Source organism: Saccoglossus kowalevskii, chromosome 11 (assembly GCF_978046115.1).
Source record: "Saccoglossus kowalevskii chromosome 11, keSacKowa6.1, whole genome shotgun sequence".
In the NCBI taxonomy this organism is placed as follows: domain Eukaryota; kingdom Metazoa; phylum Hemichordata; class Enteropneusta; family Harrimaniidae; genus Saccoglossus; species Saccoglossus kowalevskii.
In genome coordinates, this window is record NC_140651.1 from 5,106,637 (window position 1) to 5,127,069 (window position 20,433).

At 34.0% G+C, this 20,433-nt stretch overlaps 1 protein-coding gene across 6 annotated transcripts in view; it reads left to right on the forward strand.

Annotated features, from left to right (window-relative positions):
• Positions 1-20,433, forward strand: part of LOC102804933 (ralBP1-associated Eps domain-containing protein 1-like) — a 57,942-nt gene that overhangs the window by 34,996 nt on the left and 2,513 nt on the right. For 2 of the 6 annotated variants that reach the window (XM_085505647.1, XM_085505650.1), the window contains 15 exons: positions 407-1,006; positions 1,328-1,391; positions 1,801-1,949; positions 6,191-6,333; positions 8,387-8,494; positions 9,365-9,473; positions 11,041-11,232; positions 12,974-13,154; positions 15,273-15,290; positions 15,806-16,065; positions 16,608-16,678; positions 16,984-17,190; positions 19,355-19,412; positions 19,664-19,719; positions 20,197-20,324. In XM_085505647.1, the coding sequence (XP_085361773.1) occupies positions 407-1,006; positions 1,328-1,391; positions 1,801-1,949; positions 6,191-6,333; positions 8,387-8,494; positions 9,365-9,473; positions 11,041-11,232; positions 12,974-13,154; positions 15,273-15,290; positions 15,806-16,065; positions 16,608-16,678; positions 16,984-17,190; positions 19,355-19,412; positions 19,664-19,719; positions 20,197-20,324 (2,344 nt within the window). The remainder of the gene's footprint in view (positions 1-406; positions 1,007-1,327; positions 1,392-1,800; positions 1,950-6,190; positions 6,334-8,386; positions 8,495-9,364; positions 9,474-11,040; positions 11,233-12,973; positions 13,155-15,272; positions 15,291-15,805; positions 16,066-16,607; positions 16,679-16,983; positions 17,191-19,354; positions 19,413-19,663; positions 19,720-20,196; positions 20,325-20,433) is intronic. The other 4 variants (XM_085505648.1, XM_078010121.2, XM_085505649.1 and 1 more) reach the window with 4 other exon arrangements.

Below are 20,433 nucleotides of genomic sequence, written 5' to 3' on the forward strand. Positions count from 1 at the left end.
TTCAATTTTTAGATCCACTGTAGATGAAGTTGAGGGTAGCTATTGGTGTTACGGATTGTCATTTCATCACCAATTTCACATTTTTACTTCTTAAACACTGTTAGCTACATGGCTTTATACTACTAGTATATGGGAAGATAACTTGGATAGATCTATCTAGATTAGTTCATATTTTGTAAAATTCACAATTTTGTAATTTCAGTGATACTTTTTGAAATGGCAAGCCCAATTGCTTTGATATGTTTTATATAGATACTCTAGGAGATTAGTTCATTTTGTGACAACTTCTTCTATGCCATTTTTTGGGATCTGATTGATTATTCTTCTTAAACAGTGAAATTACATGTATATCAGTAGATACACTGCTTGTTCATTAATATTTTCTTTTTTGTAAAATTTTTTTTAGTTCCCAGTGAACAATATGAAACTGTGGTGCAGCAACAGACTGCTGCAGGACCACCACATCATCAACAAGTGTCACCACAGATGATGCAACAGCAGTCCTCTTCTGTTGCTCCACATCAACACCATGACCCTACTACGGTGTCTCCTCTCATGATGCAGCAAACAGCAGCAGCACAGCAACATCAACCTGGTGTAGTGTCACCACATATGCTGATACAGCAACAGCATGGACTTGGACAAACTGCAGCTGCGACTGTTGTCACTCAGCAACAGGCAGCATTACTTCAACAGCAGCAACAAGTTGCAGCCATGCAACAGCAACAGCAGCAACAGAATATGACTCCACAGCAACAAGCTTCCGCTGCAACAGCATTAGCACAGCAGCAAGCAATTCTGCAACAACTGCAGCTAGCATTGGCGCAGCAACAGATATTTGTGGGAGTAGGACAGCAACATATTCAGTTAGTTGAGCAAGCTGTTATGCATCAACAAACGCATGAACATTGTAATGATGATGTGTGGAAAGTTACTGAGGAGCAAAGAGAATATTACACAAACCAATTTAAAGCATTACAACCAGATATTACAGGACTCATTCAAGGCAAGTTTACTCGTGCTGGGGGCTGCAACAGTTACACATTCCTGTTGGACTTGTGATTTTGGTTTTGTCTGTCCATGCATGCAGCCAACATTGTTTCCTCAAAGACAAACATATACATGTCAATTTTTTTGTTTGTTTGTTTGTTTGTTTCTTTGACTGACTGGTAGTAGTCATTTTATCTCATTTTCCATTGTTTTTATTCATTTTCCACACTTGAAATGTCATACAAGATGTCAAGTCATGTTCATTTGCTTCTTGTTCGATGAAATTTCCTTGAAAAATTACTAAATGGGAAAATTTCATTCGATCTATATTATTCAGGTGTGACAGCGAGGGAGTTTTTTCAGAAATCAAAGTTGTCTTTACCAGAACTCTCTCACATATGGTAAGTTTACTATCACCCAGCCCTGTATACTGTGAGGTACATTTGGTTTCCTAAATCGGTTTCAAAATGACTGATTGATGGCCATTTTGTTTTTATGAAAGTCTGTTCCAGAGAAGAATCTCTGACAATTTCAAACTTCACAAATACATACCATAAATCATGTCACACATATGGAAATGCGTTTATTGAGTTCCTCGATTCAAGATGACTGAATAGTGTATTTCAAACCTAAAAATGTGTCAAAATCAAGCATTTCCAACATTCCAGAACAGTATCACGTAGCATGTCAAGTTTTGATTCAAAGTGACTGACTACAGCAAGCAACGACTGCGTCATGTCAATTAATTGTTTTGGTAATATTCGTTTATAATAATAAACTCATTTATTTTCAAAATTTGTTTTTCAACAGGCAGTTATCAGATGTGAATAAAGATGGTGCTCTTTCACTTGAAGAATTTATTACAGCCATGCATTTAGTAGTATTACGTAAACATGATATTGAATTACCAGATATACTGCCCTCATGTCTAGTACCAAATATCGGACCAAGGACTGAAGGTATGTACTGTACACCTACTGAATCTAAAATATTAACATGATTTTAATTACCATCTTTGTCTAGTATTAATCACTGATGTGAAGACGCAAGTCTTGTATGAATTCATTCCACCTTCACTCGCTGTATGTACAGCCTAAACACCATCCCACACTCTATAATTTACCACTCCATTCCTTTCCTACTCACTTATCGCTGGCCCTTCCTACAGTGTAATATTACAGTTACAACTATACAGCATACATACACGCATACATCTATGCATACTGCATGTAGCATAATGAACAAATTTCACTTTCTAACATTGGTATGTTTGCATTTTGCATAATTTGATGCTTTCATGCTCTGGATACTGGTCCAATCACAAACTCAAAGTTACTGCAGTTTGATTATATGCTTAGTTTATGCTTTGTTTTTAAATATGAACATTTATTTTTAAGACTGTACATGAATACTGTCCTCTAAAATGGCATCTAATTACATTCACCATGATGGATATGCAAATGTACTGTAAAACATGTATTTTTCGCGAGCATGTCTTTTTAGCGAAATTAGCGAGACAACGAATTGGCTAATTTATGATGTCGCTAATGACTTCATTATAAATTCAAAATGGCGACCAAACACCGTCTTTTTCTCCACACACACACACACACACACTTTATAAACAACATACAAAAATGTAATAATCTGGAGCGCTTTCTTATTACACTTGACAGATTCTCTCTGTTTTAATGGAGATGATAATTGCGCATTTCTTTTGGCAGGCGACAGACAAGTATTGTAAAAGTAGGAAATCAACAAAGACAAGAGAGATTCGCTAAATCAACATTTCGCTATTATGTCATTTTACCACAATTTGCTAAAATAGTATGTCGCTTTTTCAACATGTTTTACAGTATACATGTATCTTTGATCAGATTGACTTCATTGAATGTGTCTCCTTAAACTGTTATTTGATATTTAGTCAGATTTTTTTTTGTACAGTTTAACATAACACCTTTCAGTGTTTAAATGCAGACAACATTAACTCTGGGCATCATGTGATCATGGGAAAATCCACTTATCACGCTCACCCACACTTTGTTTCATTATTGGCTGATCTACTTACTGCTGCCACTCCCTCTCCTTTCTAATCTTGTCTTTACATAACAGTACTTGTACATATTGATGATACTGATGTCCAACCACAGCCTGCACAGCCTGGCATCATGCTGTCATCAGGTTATAATCTCTAACTCTCTCATTCAGTGTATCATCCACACACAGTGTCTGCATGTCATGTCTAGAGTTCACTTCTATCATTATAGACCCTTTGCATGTAATGTTGGATGTACATGGCCATGAGATGTTTTTTGTTACTTCAATGGCATTTGAGGGAACCAAAATGGCCGCCAGTATCTAGGCAACTGCATTCAAGAGACTGAATGTGTAAAGGGTCTATTTGAAATAAGACACAGCACATAAATGTTTATAATAAACCTGAATTGCACTAGTCATACTGTCTACTTCTTATATTGAGGCAGATATCATCCCATTTTCATTAGTTTAGATTAACTTGGTGTTGTATTCAAATCTTTCAGTACATGTATATCAATTTTTTTGTGAGGGTGCATGGCCAAAAAAAATAGTATCATTTTCTTCATGATCTGTTTTTATGAACCACACATAGCGCAAGTGTAATTGCATATAACTTTAAGTACAAGGAAGAGACATTTTATATAATTTCATACAGTTAATGGAGTGTCACAATAGTATAAATATAATACATTTGTCACATGATAAATGTAAATTCAAATGTCATTGCATGTACAGTTGTAGTTGTTGGCAATATACTGTAGAATACTTTATTTTCGCTTGGAATTTATTTTCGCTATTTTCGCTGAAGGGATGATTTCGTGAAAATAAAATCCAGCGAATATACTTTTTTTCCTATATTTCACATTAAACTCTTAAAAAAATCAGTGAAAATAAGTTCCACACAAAACGCCCAAAAGTCTTATCAGCGAAAATTAATTCCAGCGAAAATAAATTATTCCACAGTAATTTAAATCTTGCTAGTTAAAACACGGTTAATTTAAATCTTGCTAGTTAAAACACAATTAATTTAAATCTTGCTAGTTAAAACATGGTTGATTTAAATCTTGCTAGTTAAAACATGGTTGATTTAAATCTTGCTCGTTAAAACACAGTTAATTTAAATCTTGCTAGTTAAAACACGGTTGATTTATATCTTGCTAGTTAAAACACGGTTGATTTAAATCTTGCTAGTTAAAACACGGTTAATTTAAATCTTGCTAGTTAAAACACTGTTGATTTAAATCTTGCTAGTTAAAACACAGTTTATTTAAATCTTGCTAGTTAAAACACGGTTGATTTAAATCTTGCTAATTAAAACACGGTTAATTTAAATCTTGCTAGTTAAAACACAGTTAGTTTAAATCTTGCTAGTTAAAACACAGTTTATTTAAACCTTGCTAGTTAAAACATGGTTGATTTAAATCTTTCTAGTTAAAACACGGTTAATTTAAATCTTGCTAGTTAAAACACAGTTAGTTTAAATCTTGCTAGTTAAAACACAGTTGATTTAAATCTTGTAGTTTATAGTATTATAATTTAAATCTTTTTCAAAACTTGGTAAATTTATATTTTAATGTAATTCATAGAAATAAAATTGAAATCATGCTTGTTGAGATCTGGTTGATTTACATCAGGCTATAGGTATAATTATATACCAGTAAAGCTTATCGTATTTTGTTGAAACTTGATTACCGAGTATGTATGTTAGTTGAGATAATAGTGTGATTCAGATTTTACAAGTTGAATAATTCAACCTTGTATGTCGTTAGTAATTTCACACAACACGACTATAACCAGTTGGTATCAGCCATCCCATCTGCTTGAAAAATAACTAAGCTGAATAATGAAAAGATTTGGGTCTGTAGGCCAAACATGTGCAAAAAAACATGGTTTACAGGTGATAAAATTAACAGAGATATTTACACGTATTTATTGAATTTGCATAGTTCAAATGATATCTCTTTGCATATTAAACACTATTGGCATGACATTCTTGACTGCAGCATTCCGTGGAAAATAGTGTTTTCGCTTCCTTACAGGATAACAATGGATCCCAAATTAAGATATTTTCAATACAAGCTTATTATGAAATTTTTGCCATCAAATCGTCTTCTTCACTCATGGAATATGATTGATGATCCTGTATGTACGTTTTGTAAGAAAGTAATAGAGGACTATTTTCACCTCTTCTGGGATTGTGTTTTTATTTCAAAATTCTGGTCATGCGCATTACAGTGGTATCGTACTATACACATACCAAAGTATCATTAAATGCAATGAAATGTATCCTTGGTGATGTCGAAGACCATGCCAATATATTATTTAATGCATTTCGCTTGATGGGTCGATACTACATCTATCGTTGTAAAATATTGGGAAATAGTATCAACATGAATTGTTTCAAGCTGTATATTAAATCTGTGTATACTGTTGAAAATCAAAGTGCATGTATGAACGGAAAGCAATCTGAGCTTGCAGAGAAGTGAGGTGCGTTTGAACAATACTTTTAACTAGAACGATTACTAGATTTGAATTCTTATTTCCTTTTCCTGTACATAGGTATTCTTTTCATTTTCTTTACAATGTCATGTATTTATATAGTTAAAAAAAAGAATGCAAAAAAAAAGTCATTTCAAATCATGGTACTTGAGACTTTGTTTATTCTTGCATGTAGTTAGTAATAGTATAAAATGAAATTACTCGTTGTAACTTGATTAATTCAAATTGTTATGTACATATGGTTGATAATAGTATACTTCAAATTGTTAAGACTTTGTAAATTTAAGTCTTGCTGGCTTATACAGTTATTACCGTAGTTGAGGCTTATGTGTTGGTAGTAATCTGAGAAAATACTTTCTAGTTTGTTTGTATCTTGTATGTTATTAAATTTCATATTGTAAGTGTGTAAACTGCATGCCATCCCTTGTGTGCAGTATTATAATACTCCTTATTATATCCGAAAAATAATATTCCCTGATATGTTGTCTTTCCCTGTAGTGCTTGTCCAAGTATAAATTCTTTGTTCATTTCATATAGCTGATGTTGGCTGCATTCCTGAACAACCTACCCATAACATGTATAATTATATTCAAAATGACAATGCATTACCGGGTATGTTTTTTAGTATATATATATGTATATATTTATTTTTCTATATTGTCAGCTGATCCATTTACTAGTGCTCCTTGTCCGACTACACCTTCAAACTCTCCGGCTACCAAGGCATCACCTCCTGCACAGTGGGTAGATCCGGATCCACAACAGCCTCAACCACAGCCACAACAACCGCAGCTACAGCAGGGTGAGGTACGTTAAGGACAACTTTCATATTTCTAGATTTTTTTTTTACTGATCAAATTATATCAGTTTACCAGAATGTTCTTTTGAAACCTGTTTTCATACACCTTGTCTCTGACTGTAAATTACCAAGTCAATAAAGAAAACAATTGAGTTGACCTTTTCTAAGTTCTCCCAAACTTTAAATTCTGCCATGTAAATGCGCTGCAAATACGTAATTCGTACCTTCCGTTAACTGGAGTTCACCTACAGTGGGGTCAAACATCAATATCGCAGCTATATTAATGTATGTATTCATAGTTTACTAACTCATTCATTTGACACATTTTATGAAAAACATAACATAATGTATCACAAAAAATGGTACAAATATGATGTGACCTTTATGATTTCTCATCTAAAGAAGCAGCGTGTTAACAGGCATTAATATTCCAGTGAGATGTATGGATTGTGCTGAGTTCATAGAAATGTAGCAAAGTAACATTACAAAAAAATACCTTTGTTTACTGTACATAAATTGTTCTCTAAATATGTACAAGAATATATCAGAAAACAAGTAAACATTTGTGTAATACTATGAAACAGTAACGCCATTTTTTGAGGGAAATACAAAAAAATTTACGATCACTGTGATGCTGAAATGTTGATTTGACTTTCAGTTTGTAAACTGTGCGAAACAATCTCTAAATAGGTGAATATAATACAAAAATAACCAAATAAATTTGAAATGTATTACTACTTGATAAAGTACGGTAGCTGAGTATGGTCATTTAGTGTGGAATGATACTGGTCTGTCATAGACCTGTTAAGCTTGTTTCTCCATAACGCATTATGTGCATATTGTTAAACCGTAAGTATAATGACCCACCATGTGCACTTGTGGTGAAAAGGAAATAATTTGTTTTTCTTCACAAAGAACTCTGTAAATCATCAATTGCAACTTGCTGTTTCTTCCTGCATTATCTATAATGTAAAGTTAATAAAGTTAATGGTAAAATTCAATGAAATATTAAATATTGTTAATTATTATGTTGTTTTCATATCTCATCTGTGCATTCACGACTCTTACATTACTTCATTTGCCGTCAATGTGCTACAACCTGTGATGCACACATGTCTTGAATGTACCGTACCACACACCCTGATAGAGGGCAGTACCACATTCATCTCATCAGCTGCACACATTACACTTTGTTATCATAGTTCATTTAAAATTAATTGCTTCATGTCTATAATTTATACATTTGCAGAATAAAGTATTATAGCATGGTACCAGTAATAACATTGGTTGAAGCAGAAACATTTTTTTTTTTTATTTTCAAACTATCAATCAATGAAGAAAAATAATGCATAGGTGACATCGGGAGTTACTGGAACTATGCTGTTTTATTGCTCATTTTAAAATAATTTATTTGATTAAATATTATTGTAAACTTAGTTTTATTAATAATAATAATAATCATAATTATATTTGATTGTTTTGTTAGTCCAGTAATTTCCACCAGAATCCATCAAAATATGGCCAGATAAAATTTGTGTCCTCCATCAAAGTGATGCTACTCCACAATAGTCGGAGATGCTACTCCACAATAGTTGGAGATGCTACTCCACAATAGTCGGAGAGAATTTCTAAATGTACCGGGGTACAGCAAGTGTAGAAATCTTTAACCATTGATCCGACTTTGTGAAAAAAGTAGTTTATTCTTCAAAATCAAGGTTTATCTCATTTATAAGTGATCAATACAAATAATGTTGATTTTGATCTTAATTAAATAATTTAATCTAACTTGTAAACAAAATTTAAATTTGAAATCTTTTCATTATCAGACTTTATATGTTGCATGTTTTTCCCACAGTCAATTTCTTCACCTGCTCACTGATTTTGGACCTTGTGTTTCTGGTGTTCATAAAAAGTGATAAAATTTAATGAAATAACTATCTTTTACTACGTATTGTGGAAGGATACAATAATTGAAAATGTGTTCAAAGGTTTATGATTATACATTCACGTTATTACATCTGTGTACATGGTCCCTAAAGCCTATGTTTTTCTCATTGACAGCAGCAGTGGGCTACATTTTCAGATCACGGTTCCCCGCCTGCATTGCCACCGTCCCCATCATCACAATCACCGGCTAATTTTGACTTTGCATCCATATCACCTGATCCTGTAAGTTATCACATGATATGCTTTATATGGATACTCATTTGCATGTTAGCCATGATTGGACGTCTGATTGAATGTCTGTAATTGTCACTAAACGACATGATTGAAACTGACAATCTTATCAATAATTTTTTCTTTAGATCAGTACCAATTTTACCTGATATTATAAGTTTATTACGAGGCACCGCTAAGTATATGCAGAAAAAGTATACTGCCAGTATTAGATTTTCAACTAACAAGTAACTAAATGTCTGAGTGCATACGTTGTGGTATCACCATAATACTTTCTCTGTATCTGTCACTTTATACACCAGTATATCTCCTGACATTTACAGTGCGTCATCATTTTGCGGTATTTCTTGCTGTCTCTGCGTTCTACCATATTAGGAATTACAAATTCCAAGTATGGAAAACTTTCTAGGAGGGTGAAAGTTCCAATGATTTTCACCATTTTACGCAATCCTGGGCATCCTGTCCCAAGCGGTTGATTTGGGAAGATGTAATACAAGTTTATTACATGAATGCATCAACCTCCACTATGCATCGATCAATACTCTCACTGTATTGTCTTTGTGCATTCTTTGTCTCATTCTCGTAATAACCTCATATGATTCTAAATGTACCAATCCAACTTATAATTCAAAATTCAAATTATACACTTATTTACTTTAATAATTTTATTTACTCATGTGTTTATATATCAAATTCATTTGTATATTTTTATCTGTATATATGTTTTATAGTGAATTAAACATCATTCATTCATTCAACTGATCTTTTTGGCCTTGATCTGATAATATCAATTTTATTAAATTTAAACTTCTAGAGACATTATATTTGATGACTTCAGATTGTTGGTAATTGTTTTGACAGGAAGGGAGAATAGTTCAACCAATCCCATTAAGAATGTCACCAGAGGCTCAACATTTATCACAGGAGTATGCTGACAAGGAAGCGGCTTTGAGACCACGCACATTCTCAGGTATGAACTCTACATTTATTCAAAGAGTGGTCTCTAAAGTCGCTTGCTGGGATTCGTTCACTGATCAATGTGATGTAGGAGGGGGGGACTTTGCTCAGGTCCATCTACAAAACTATATATAAGCTGCTTGTGTTCAACACAACTTGGTTGATATAGAAATGTGACATTAAATTATCATCATGATGGTTTTTTAGCTCCATTGTCGACGAAGTCGAGCGGAGCTTATGGTATTACTGATTGTCGTCGTCCTCCGTCGCCACCGTCATCAACTTTACATTTTCGACTTCTTCGTAAAAACCACAAACTGTATAGCTGTGAAACTTTCTAGGAAGGTACCTTGGGTGGTTCTCTCTCAGATTTGTTCATTTCATGTGGATATGTTCAATTGTCTTATTTATAGCGAATATTTTTGTCAATTTTGGTCAAAAATACTATTTTCGACTTCTTCTTGAAAACCGCTAGCCCAAATCCTTTGATACTTGGTATGTAGGTACCTTGGGTGCACCTCTCTCAGATTTGTTAATTTCGTGATGATATCTTTCTTTAATTTTGATGAATATTTTTGTCATTTTTGGTAAAAAATTATATTTTTGACTTCTCCTTGAAAACTGCTTGTCCAATTTCTTTGATATTGTATATGTAGGTATATCAGGTGGACCTCTGTCAGAGTTGTTGATTTTGTGACAATACTTCAATTCTCTAATTTTGATGAATATTTTTGTAATTTTTGGTCAAAAACGTTATTTTCAACTTCTTCTTGAAAACTGCCAATCCGATTGCTTTGTAACTTTATTTTTAGGTACCTTGGGTGAATCTCTGTCAGATTTGGTAATTTCATGACGACATCTTCAAATCTCTAATTTAAGTGAAATATTCTCTGCAACAAAATAAAGAAAGTTGGTGTCTTGCGATATTAAAGCAGCTAGCATTAAGTTTAAATTGCTTCTTAGTCATTGCTTTCAGAGCATGCATCACAAAGAGCGGAGCTATATCAGTCGACAGGCTGCTAGTTAAAATATGAAATTCATCACAGTTATGTCACTGTTTATTTGTTTGCACTTACAATTTAACTGTATCAAAGCTTTGTCCTAAGCTTTCAACTTGAATATTTAACCAGAAACATTTCATCTACATGTAAAGAAGTACTGTAAAACATGTTGAAAAAGCGAAATGCAATTTTAGTGAATTGTGTTATTAAAAATGACGTAATAGCGAAATGTTGATTTTGCGAATCTCTCTTGTCATTGTTGATTTCCTGTTTTCACAATAGTTGTCTGTCATGTGCCAAAACAAATGTGCAGTTATTACCTCCATAAAAAAAGAAAATCTGTCATGTGTAATTAGGATGTTCTGGATTACTGTATACAAATCCCCAAGCCTTGGCCATTTTGAATTTATAATAAAGTCATAAGCGACATCTTGAATTAGCGAATCAGTTCTCTCGCTAAATTCGCTAAAAAAACATGCTCGCGAAAAAGACATGTTTTACAGTATAAACCAAGGAATGGTTTGATCTTTAATGTTGTGATGTCATTAAATCTCATTCCTATTATCTGTATTGTGGTAGATCCTGGTACAGGTGGTATGATGTATGATAATAACGGTCTTTCTGAAGATATCACGGCTCCATCACTGGTCAAACAGAGATCGTATACGGATGTTGATAGACCTGATGCAGTCACAGATCAACAAAAACCAGCTAAGCTTCCTCCACCACCACCACCATCTAAAGACAAACGAGTCATAGCTACAACGTCAGGTATTGTTAGCATTGTATGTCCATTGATTGGGCAATATGTTCACTAGCCATAAAATATATTTGCATATTATTGCCTACATTACGTAGTACATTATACAAAATTTCAAATAATTGCACACAACATTTCAGTCTGTTAGGGAAAAGGTGTCTGTAGTATTTATCGCTACAGAATATTAATTATTTTGCATATGTGTGCATATATGCTACATTACATCTGTGTGTCATGCCTAGGACTGGGAAATAGGATGACAACGGTAGAAGCACTCTCTTCCTTATCCATCTAGGAAGTGTCATGCTATTTTCCCTTATTTGGAATTTGCATTTCCTAATGGGGTAGGTTGATTAAACCCTAAATAACAACAAACTGCATCTAATTGTGAAGCGCTGGAAGTTTTCTTACAATACCCACTATTCAAGTTCTTCCATAAAACATACTTTTTTTATTGTAATTTCATATGCAAGACTCTTTCCTTAATAATAATTCTTCTCAAGTTCATTCCTTTGAATCTTGTGTGAAAGTGTAATATAAAGACAATAACATATTTCTCATAATTTATATTTTTGTTCATATTTAATAAATCTACATCTGTATAGTTCTATATTACTGTGTTAATACTTTGAACACCAAAGCCAATTTTTTTATCACACAATAAACTTTCTTATTTTTTCCATTTTTTAACAAAAATTAGAATCAAAAACTGATGAGAAAATAATTTTATTGGATTCAAAATTAACAAAGAAATTATAGACAAAAATGTGCAAAATTCTGGTGTTCAAAGATTTAACATACAACATGTATCTAATATTTTAGTATATGAGATGTAAATATTGTTTGTACTTTGTAAACAACATTTTATTTTTTCCTGTTTACTTTTAATTTCTATGATAGTTTCAGTATTGTAAATGATGGAATTTCTCTGTAAATCTTTGCTGTATCTTTGACACACTGATTTATGGTTAATCTTCTTGGTACGGTTATTTGTATATTCAATACTTCCTCCCATAGTTTACAGTAATACATGTCTACTCATATACGAGAATCATATAAATACTTTATTCAACTCATCATGTACTATAAATAATGCATATGGTTTCAGTTGCGAGGGAAGTACACCTGTTTACATTAGTATATGTGAAGGGTGTCAGCCTATTTAAGCAGGGGAGTCGTCACCTGTGCATGCATCAGATGGCCATAGCGTTTCATTGTTTACAAAAAAGCGTCTACCCATGAGCCTTTGTGTTTTTAGCGTGTGTTGTTATCATTGCTTGGGACTCAATTCTCATCATGGGCAGGTGACAACCCTCTCGCTTTAATGTCTCTCAATCACTAAGGATGTAAACAGTGTGCCTTCTATTAATAAAGCCGATATGATATGCCGCTGATCCACAGAGATATTTTGTGACCCAACTCGTTATGCTCAATTTCCGGTACACAAATGACACAAAAAAAATCATTTTTACTGTAGGAATTTGGTAATGTGAATTTCACATTTTCTAAATAATTTAAAATAAATGTATAAACTAAAGGTATCATGTGTCACAGCAGTTTAGTTTGTGTGTACAGCCGCTCCCTTCAAGAGCTGCCGACAACCATGTACAATCTTTTTTTTTAATACCTCTGTTTTGGGACTCCAGATTCCTCAGAAATCATTCCTCTTAGAGGGCACACTGGATTTAAATATAGTTTATTACATATTAATTGTATAAGCTTGTGTGACATGTACTTCTAACTTCTCTGCAGCAGGTACAACAGTCACTCTTCAACATCATCAGCTACTGCAAAAAGCTGTTCTATCTCCGGCACAAAAACATGCCCTTCCTCCGCCTCCCCAGCTTGTGCCTTCATCAGTTGCAGCGCCTGGCAACCAGCCTAGTTCAAAGAAAGCTGCTCATACCCATATTATATCGAGATCCAGACCCAGGTAACCATTACATTGATCATTACTCTCATGGCTTAGTGGTGGTGGTAACTATCATGTATCTCGGTGCTTCCATGCATGTGTTATTTGTCTTAGCTTGCACAAATGAAAATTAACAGCAATCTGCCTCTTATGCTGTTAAGTGGCTTCAGGATCTTTAGGTGGAGGGATGTATCACTTAACACATTGCCTACTGATGATGTTATTACACTGTTTATATCAGCTATCTGTGGTGGCCTTCAGGAGGAAATGTGTTACTGCACACTCCACCAAAAGTCAATTCAATTAAGTTTTAAATCAGATCTGAAGAACTGTTCATGCTTGGACCATAAATCAACAAGCAACACTCTGAAGCCTTGCACAATATCAAAATTAGTTGATGCTTGCTATTTTTTATGCATGTGCTTCAGCAAAATTAATCAAATATTTAGGATTTTTACCAATATTGTTTCATTAAATTGAATTTTCCGACTAAGATTTTTATACATCCTAATTCTTTCTTTGTCACTTTCCACAAAATAAATCTTGATAATTGTTTTTCTATTATTATTTTTTTTTATCTAGACCTGAGCCAATAGGAAAATAGATCCAAAATTGACAGAAAAAACAGTAGGAAAAAACATAAAAAATTGAAAAATGTTGCATCCAAATTTAGGCAAAATCTATGGCATTCAAGGAGCTACCCAATGTATAAAGGACAAGATGGTGTCCCTGGATTCAAATTACCATTTAGCATGAACTGAATGAATGCATGCATATTCTAGTTAATAGTATCGGATAAAAACCTTAGACTGTAATTTTAATGCATGTATGTAGTGATTACTAATAATATCAAGATGACATAACCCCCACCATAAATACTCCTATGTCAATTTCTTACCTATTGCTGTATGTTTTATGCCTCCCAATTTTTTTAAATTTTTTTTAAAATGAGTTTTAATTTTCTCACATTGCCATGGAAACATTTCAGTTATGAACACCGTTAGCTATGAGATAATGATTTTATTTGTATTCATGTTAATTGAGGCTGCCACGATATTTCACTTGACAGTTCAAATTTCTGTCATCTTAATCGTCACACATTTCATTTAAAATTATTCCCATATTTGTTCACAGTTAACCTAAGTCCTAATCTTCTTGATTAGACTAACTAAGCTTGTCACATTTTTGATTATTGCTATGTTTCCTCTGAAGATCACAACTTGCATATTTTCGGAGAGATATAAAATTTGTATCGTTTTGATTCTTCCAAGCATTAACTAAAGCCCTACTATTATAGCATTATCTTTGTTCTTCTTTTGTTTCCAGTTAAGAACAACATGACTATGTCTGCCAATGCTTCTATGCCCAATTCTAGGCTTGCCATGCCATTTCATATCATGTTAGCACAAACACTGTATCCATCAATTTTTATACATATTTTTGTCATCCAAACTGACATGCTAAACATACTCAATTGTGACTTATTTCCCAATGCCACTAATACAAATTCTCATGAATTTCATTTTAGTGTAGTTTTCAAAATAGACTTGACAAAGTTATAACTGACAATGACATCACTCTCAATCTTTTATTGGATCGCATTGAGTATTAAACCGTCTTCCCGAGATTTACAAATTAATGAAAGAATATTCAGTTTTATTTCTTCCCTAATCTTGTGTATTTGTGCAATCTTCAGGATTTTGTAATATATAAATAATCATGTTTCCTTCTGTCACAAAATGTCACATTATGAACTTTTGTAAACTTTTCAAAATTATGAACTTAAATCTCTTTGTAAAACTTTTTGTGAGGTTGACACAGTTGTATGCATACAATGTCGTAGCTGAGCTTTTTGAGAATCTCAAACTCTGCTCAAACTTCTTCTCTCCATAAATCTTATTAATGTCTTCTCAAAACGTGATTTAAATTTACTTTTATCAGACACTTTGTACATCACTTACACATCACATTTTGATGGAGATAAATCATAGGTACAATAATGCTGTACAAGTGTATCTACTGTCAACTGTCAATTTCAAAAAGCACTCACTTTCTCTATTTTTTACACTATAAGTGTCAATTACATATAGCAATATTTAATCTGTATTCTTTTATTTTTATTCTTGTAATTATCTTTAGCATGGAGAAAAGAAATAGGTACTTGTAATTTAATTTAATTTTCTGTTCTCTCTTTTCTTATGTAAAGTTATTATTTTTTTATATTGCAAAATCAGCTGCAATATTATAATCTGTTTTAGTGATAAATTGCTCTTCATTCCATTGTTTTTTTTTAAAACTTAAAAGAATAGTCAGGTGAAGTACAATCAGCACATGCAACCAATTGCTTGACCACTACTCTGGAAATATTTACTAGTAATTGAGATATATATTGAACTATTGGAAATAGATTTGTTTGTTGTCCTAGAAAATATATACTGTAAAATACTTTATTTTCGCTTGGAATTTATTTTCACTATTTTCGCTGAAGGGATGATTCAGAGAAAATAAAATCTAGTGAATAAAAAATAAATTCCATACAAAACACCAAAAAAGTCTTTTCAAATTAATTCCAGCTAAAATAAAGTATTTTACAATATTGGGAGAATTTTGCTCGATACCAGACAAAGTATTTTGTATATGATCTTGATTATCCACTGCTTGCTGCTATCCAGATCATTCTCTGGTGCGGCTGTGTTACGCAGACAAGCTGTCTCAGTAGATGTGCCACCCACAGAAACCACAGATTTGCAGCACGACATCCAGCCCAAGACATCACCAGAAATAACACCAGCAGTGGAGAATGGATATGACAAGTCGTTGACTCAGAGGTTGGACCCCCCTCCTCCACCCCCTCGGAGGAAACTGAGACATGTCCGGTCTTCATCTCTTGATCTTAGCAAATTGTCATTAGAAGGAGGGGAAGCGCTTCCTGGTAAGATTAGTTTCACCATCATTTTCAACGTATGTGAGATTTTGTTAATTATTATTAATTGGAGAGTCTTGCATATGAACATGGTATAGTATTATTACAGAATACAAAATTTTGGAGGTGAAAGGAATTAAAGAAACCTTCATTAGATCTTATAGTTACAGTTTATTAAATACACACGTCTCAGGCTGCTAGGGTGTCTATGCACAGCCCTTTGGCGCAGTATTCTGAAAATAAGAAGATTCAATTTATATCACTTTGCAATGTTACTCCAAAAGTTTTTCCTTGTACAGCCTATATGCCATATATGGCTGTGTAGATGTGTTGCAATAATATTGTTTGCATGTCACATGACAAGTATTTGTATATGCTAGTAAACTTTTGATGAAGGCACCAGTATGGCTGCCTATATAAGTGTGTTTTGATATACCGAATGTTACACTAGTGTCACTACTAGTGCCACTGGTAGGATAACTCACTGCACTATATACCGTATAATCATAGACTGTATATACTCAGTATTTAACAAGATTGTTTGGTTCTAGTTGGCAGTTCTAGTCCAGAGAAGATATCCCCTGTGTTGTCAAGACCTACAATACCACCTCGTACCTCATCGGTGAGTGTCAGTTTATATGTGTACTAGCATTAGGCCAGCATATGTAAATATCATAACAATATATGTTATGCTGACAAGGGAGTATTAACCATCAATCTTAAAATGTTACTAAAATAAACAACACTAATTTATTACCTCCTGTTCTACCTGCATCTCTGAAGATTCTTTCATTAATCCTATTTTGTAGTGACCATTCTTGTCATACAATATGTTCTTATGTCTTATATAATATCTTTGTATGTGCATTTAGTGGTGAAGCCATGTATTACATTTATATTTATCCTATATTTATCTTTTCGTTGTAGGTTGGTAAAGGTCAGCTTAAGGCACAACTTAGTGAGCCATCGATGGCTAATGAGGCCGAGTCAGGCAGTGGTGATCAGCCTTCACAAGATAATTTTGCAGATTTTAGTAAATTTGATAGAGTTACTGCAGATTCACCCAAAGTAGAACACAAGCCTTCTCCGGATATGGCACATAGAAGAGCTTTATCATTGGATTATAGGAAAATTGTGAGTGGTTTTTGAGTTTTTCACTTTGATTATGATGTATGTGTATTTGTACCAGTGGATGGTAATCGTTGTAGAATCAACAGCGCTACTGATATCTTTGCCATCCAATGTCGTCACCACACCATCATATCCTGGCCGAATTCCAACTATGGACTTGTATTCACTGTTGACAAAATCAAACGTGTTTCCATATCAAACATGAAGCCACCTGTTATTTTCAGTTTTAAGCTATGATGTGGTATAAGACGACAAAAATATTTCTTGAAATTTGAAATTGATGTGACTTGGTGTTACAGTTACACTGATTGTTAGTCCCCGTTCGGACGCAGTCCGAAAACGGGGACTTATGTTTTGCCCTGTGTGCGTCCGTCCGTCCGTGCGTCCGTCCGTCCGTGATCACCTGTATCTCAAACATGCATGGACCGATTAAGTTCAAACTTCACTCATACATCACACATTATATGGGACATATGCACATGCATTTTTTTCATGATCCGATTAACGATAGCCGAATAGCGACCATTTTAAGGCCGAAAATGCATCAAAATCGCACATTTTCACCATTCCGGACCCGGATCTCAGTTATGCATGGACGGATTTTGTTCAAATTTGGTACATACATTAAACATAATAGGACCTTGATGCACGTCATTTTTTTTTTTGGATCGGGTTCGAAATGGCCGACTGGCGGCCATTTTGTTTTAAAGAATTCAGTTCTGGATCCGTATCTGAGACATGCTTGGATTGATCGAGTTCAAACTTCACACACACAAGGTACATCATGTCACAAATATGTATGTGCATTTGTTTCATGATCTCATTAACGATAGCCAAATGGCGGCCGCTTTAAGGCCGAAAATGCATTGAAATCGCACATTTTCACCATTCCGGACCCGGATCTCAGTTATGCATGGACGGATTTCATTCAAATTTGGTACATACATTAAACATAATAGGACCTTGATGCACGTCATTTTTTTTTTCGGATCAAGTTCGAAATAGCCGACTAGCGGCCATTTTGTTTTAAAGCATTCAGTTCTGGATCCGTATCCGAGACATGTCTGGATTGATCAAGTTCAAACTTCACACACACAAGGTACATCATGTCACAAATATGTATGTGCATTTGTTTCATGATCTCATTAACGATAGCCAAATGGGGGCCGCTTTAAGGCCGAAAATGCATTGAAATCGCACATTTTCACCATTCCGGACCCGTATCTCAGTTATGCATGGATGGATTTTGTTCAAATTTAGTACATACATTAAACATGATAGGACCTTGATGCACGTCTTTTTTTTTTCGGATCAAGTTCGAAATGGCCGACTGGCGGCCATTTTGTTTTAAAGAATTCAGTTCTGGATCCGTATCCGAGACATGTCTGGATTGATCAAGTTCAAACTTCACACACACATAGTACATCATGTCACAAATAGATATGTGCATTTGTTTCATGATCTGCTTAACAATAGCGGAATGATGGCCATTTTAAGGCCGAAAATGCATCAAAATCGCGTATTTTCACAATTCCAGAACCGGATCTCAGTCATGCATGGATGGATTTTTTTCAGATTTAGCACAATGTGTTGTACATATGCAGGTGCATTTCGGTCATGATCTGCTTTGAATGTATATGTCACTCAAATATGAACGGAACGGGGACGTGTCATTGACAATGACTTGTTGGCTTCAGCTCCTTGGCGCGACCAGCCAAATCACTCAATTTTACTGAAGTCAAATACAGATTTTCCTAACACAATCACACACAGGTTCGTATGGACTACCATGGATTGTCTGCTTCATGTGCGTGAGAATCGGACTATGCACTACTGTAGAATGCTTTAATTTTGTGAAATCATAGTTTTTGACAGTCATTTGCTTATTTCATACTCATGAATCCTCACAAATTGACATGTGCACAAAAATTCAACCCATTGTTCATATCTTCTATGTAACATTTCCTAATTGCTGTATTTAGTGTATGACTTGTTACTCTATCCACTTGACTTCATCATGTAAACAACTTTGTGAATAACTAACATAACATATGCTTAGTGACATCATTTTGAAAAAACACACTCTAACATCCCAACACGGGTGTTGCAGCAAGAAACTTCTTAGGCTCAAAATCATTTGAATTTGTTATTTTGTGTGCCTATCTAGAAATCGCTAGAAGACTATACAAGACCAGCACCACCCCCACGACCTGTTGAACCCGCAAGTGAGTTCTATTTTTATATGGTTTTGAGAATATTACATGTATTATTTTTATTCATTTTGTTCTGGATTTGTTTATACAATTTGTAAAGGTTACTTTAGTGTATAATTCATTATATAGATTATTTTGTTATGCGATAATATACATGTCTCAAAATACACAAATGTTAAATGCTGGCCCCGAATAAAAAGGACCAAGACAATACTGCTAGCTAAGTTCTGCTTATGAGACTAAAATAAGTATCCTACTTTCAGAAGGTACAGTTGAGGGCAGTAGTCCAGAGGTCAAAAGTCAAACTACCAAAAGAAAGGTAAGAGCCATAACTTTAGTATCTGTATTCTTCATCTATCTCTAGGGGTGTTCCTATTCAGTGGTTAACAAAATTGACAGACTTAAAATAAGATAGTAAGATGAACAGCCAGCATACAACTGAGAATGACGATCCCCAAAACTGATGAATCATTCCGATCCAGGATAACCTGTGTTTATGACACACGTACTATGAATCATTCATCACTATGAATATTTGTAACTTGATAATTCAATTGCTTTGTGAGAACAAAATTTCATGAAAGTCACTTTATCTCCAAGACCAGAGACCAGAAGATAATTGTCAATGCTACAAAAAGTTTTAATTAACCCAGGAAAATTAAGTCACTCAAAAAATTAAAGTTGCTTACATTAAAATCCTAATTTAGCTGCTCCATATTGAATCTTTGAAATCACATTAAAGGGACATAGATGGAAATTTGTATCTCTCAATTATCTCTCTTCATTCTCTTATCAGGCACCATCTCCACCATCAGTTGATAGAGGGCGACATTTGTCTGGAGATGAATTGCAGTCTGACAATAAAGAAGATTTTAGCAAAGAAAGGAAACGACATGCTTCTGCACCGCCAGTATCTGTTACCCAGTAAGTCAATTTATTTTAATATCACATATTATGACTGGAGTGTAAGAAATAATTGTCATGTCATGTTGCTTTCTATTACCAGTTTTGGAAGTGTTCATGCATCTAAACA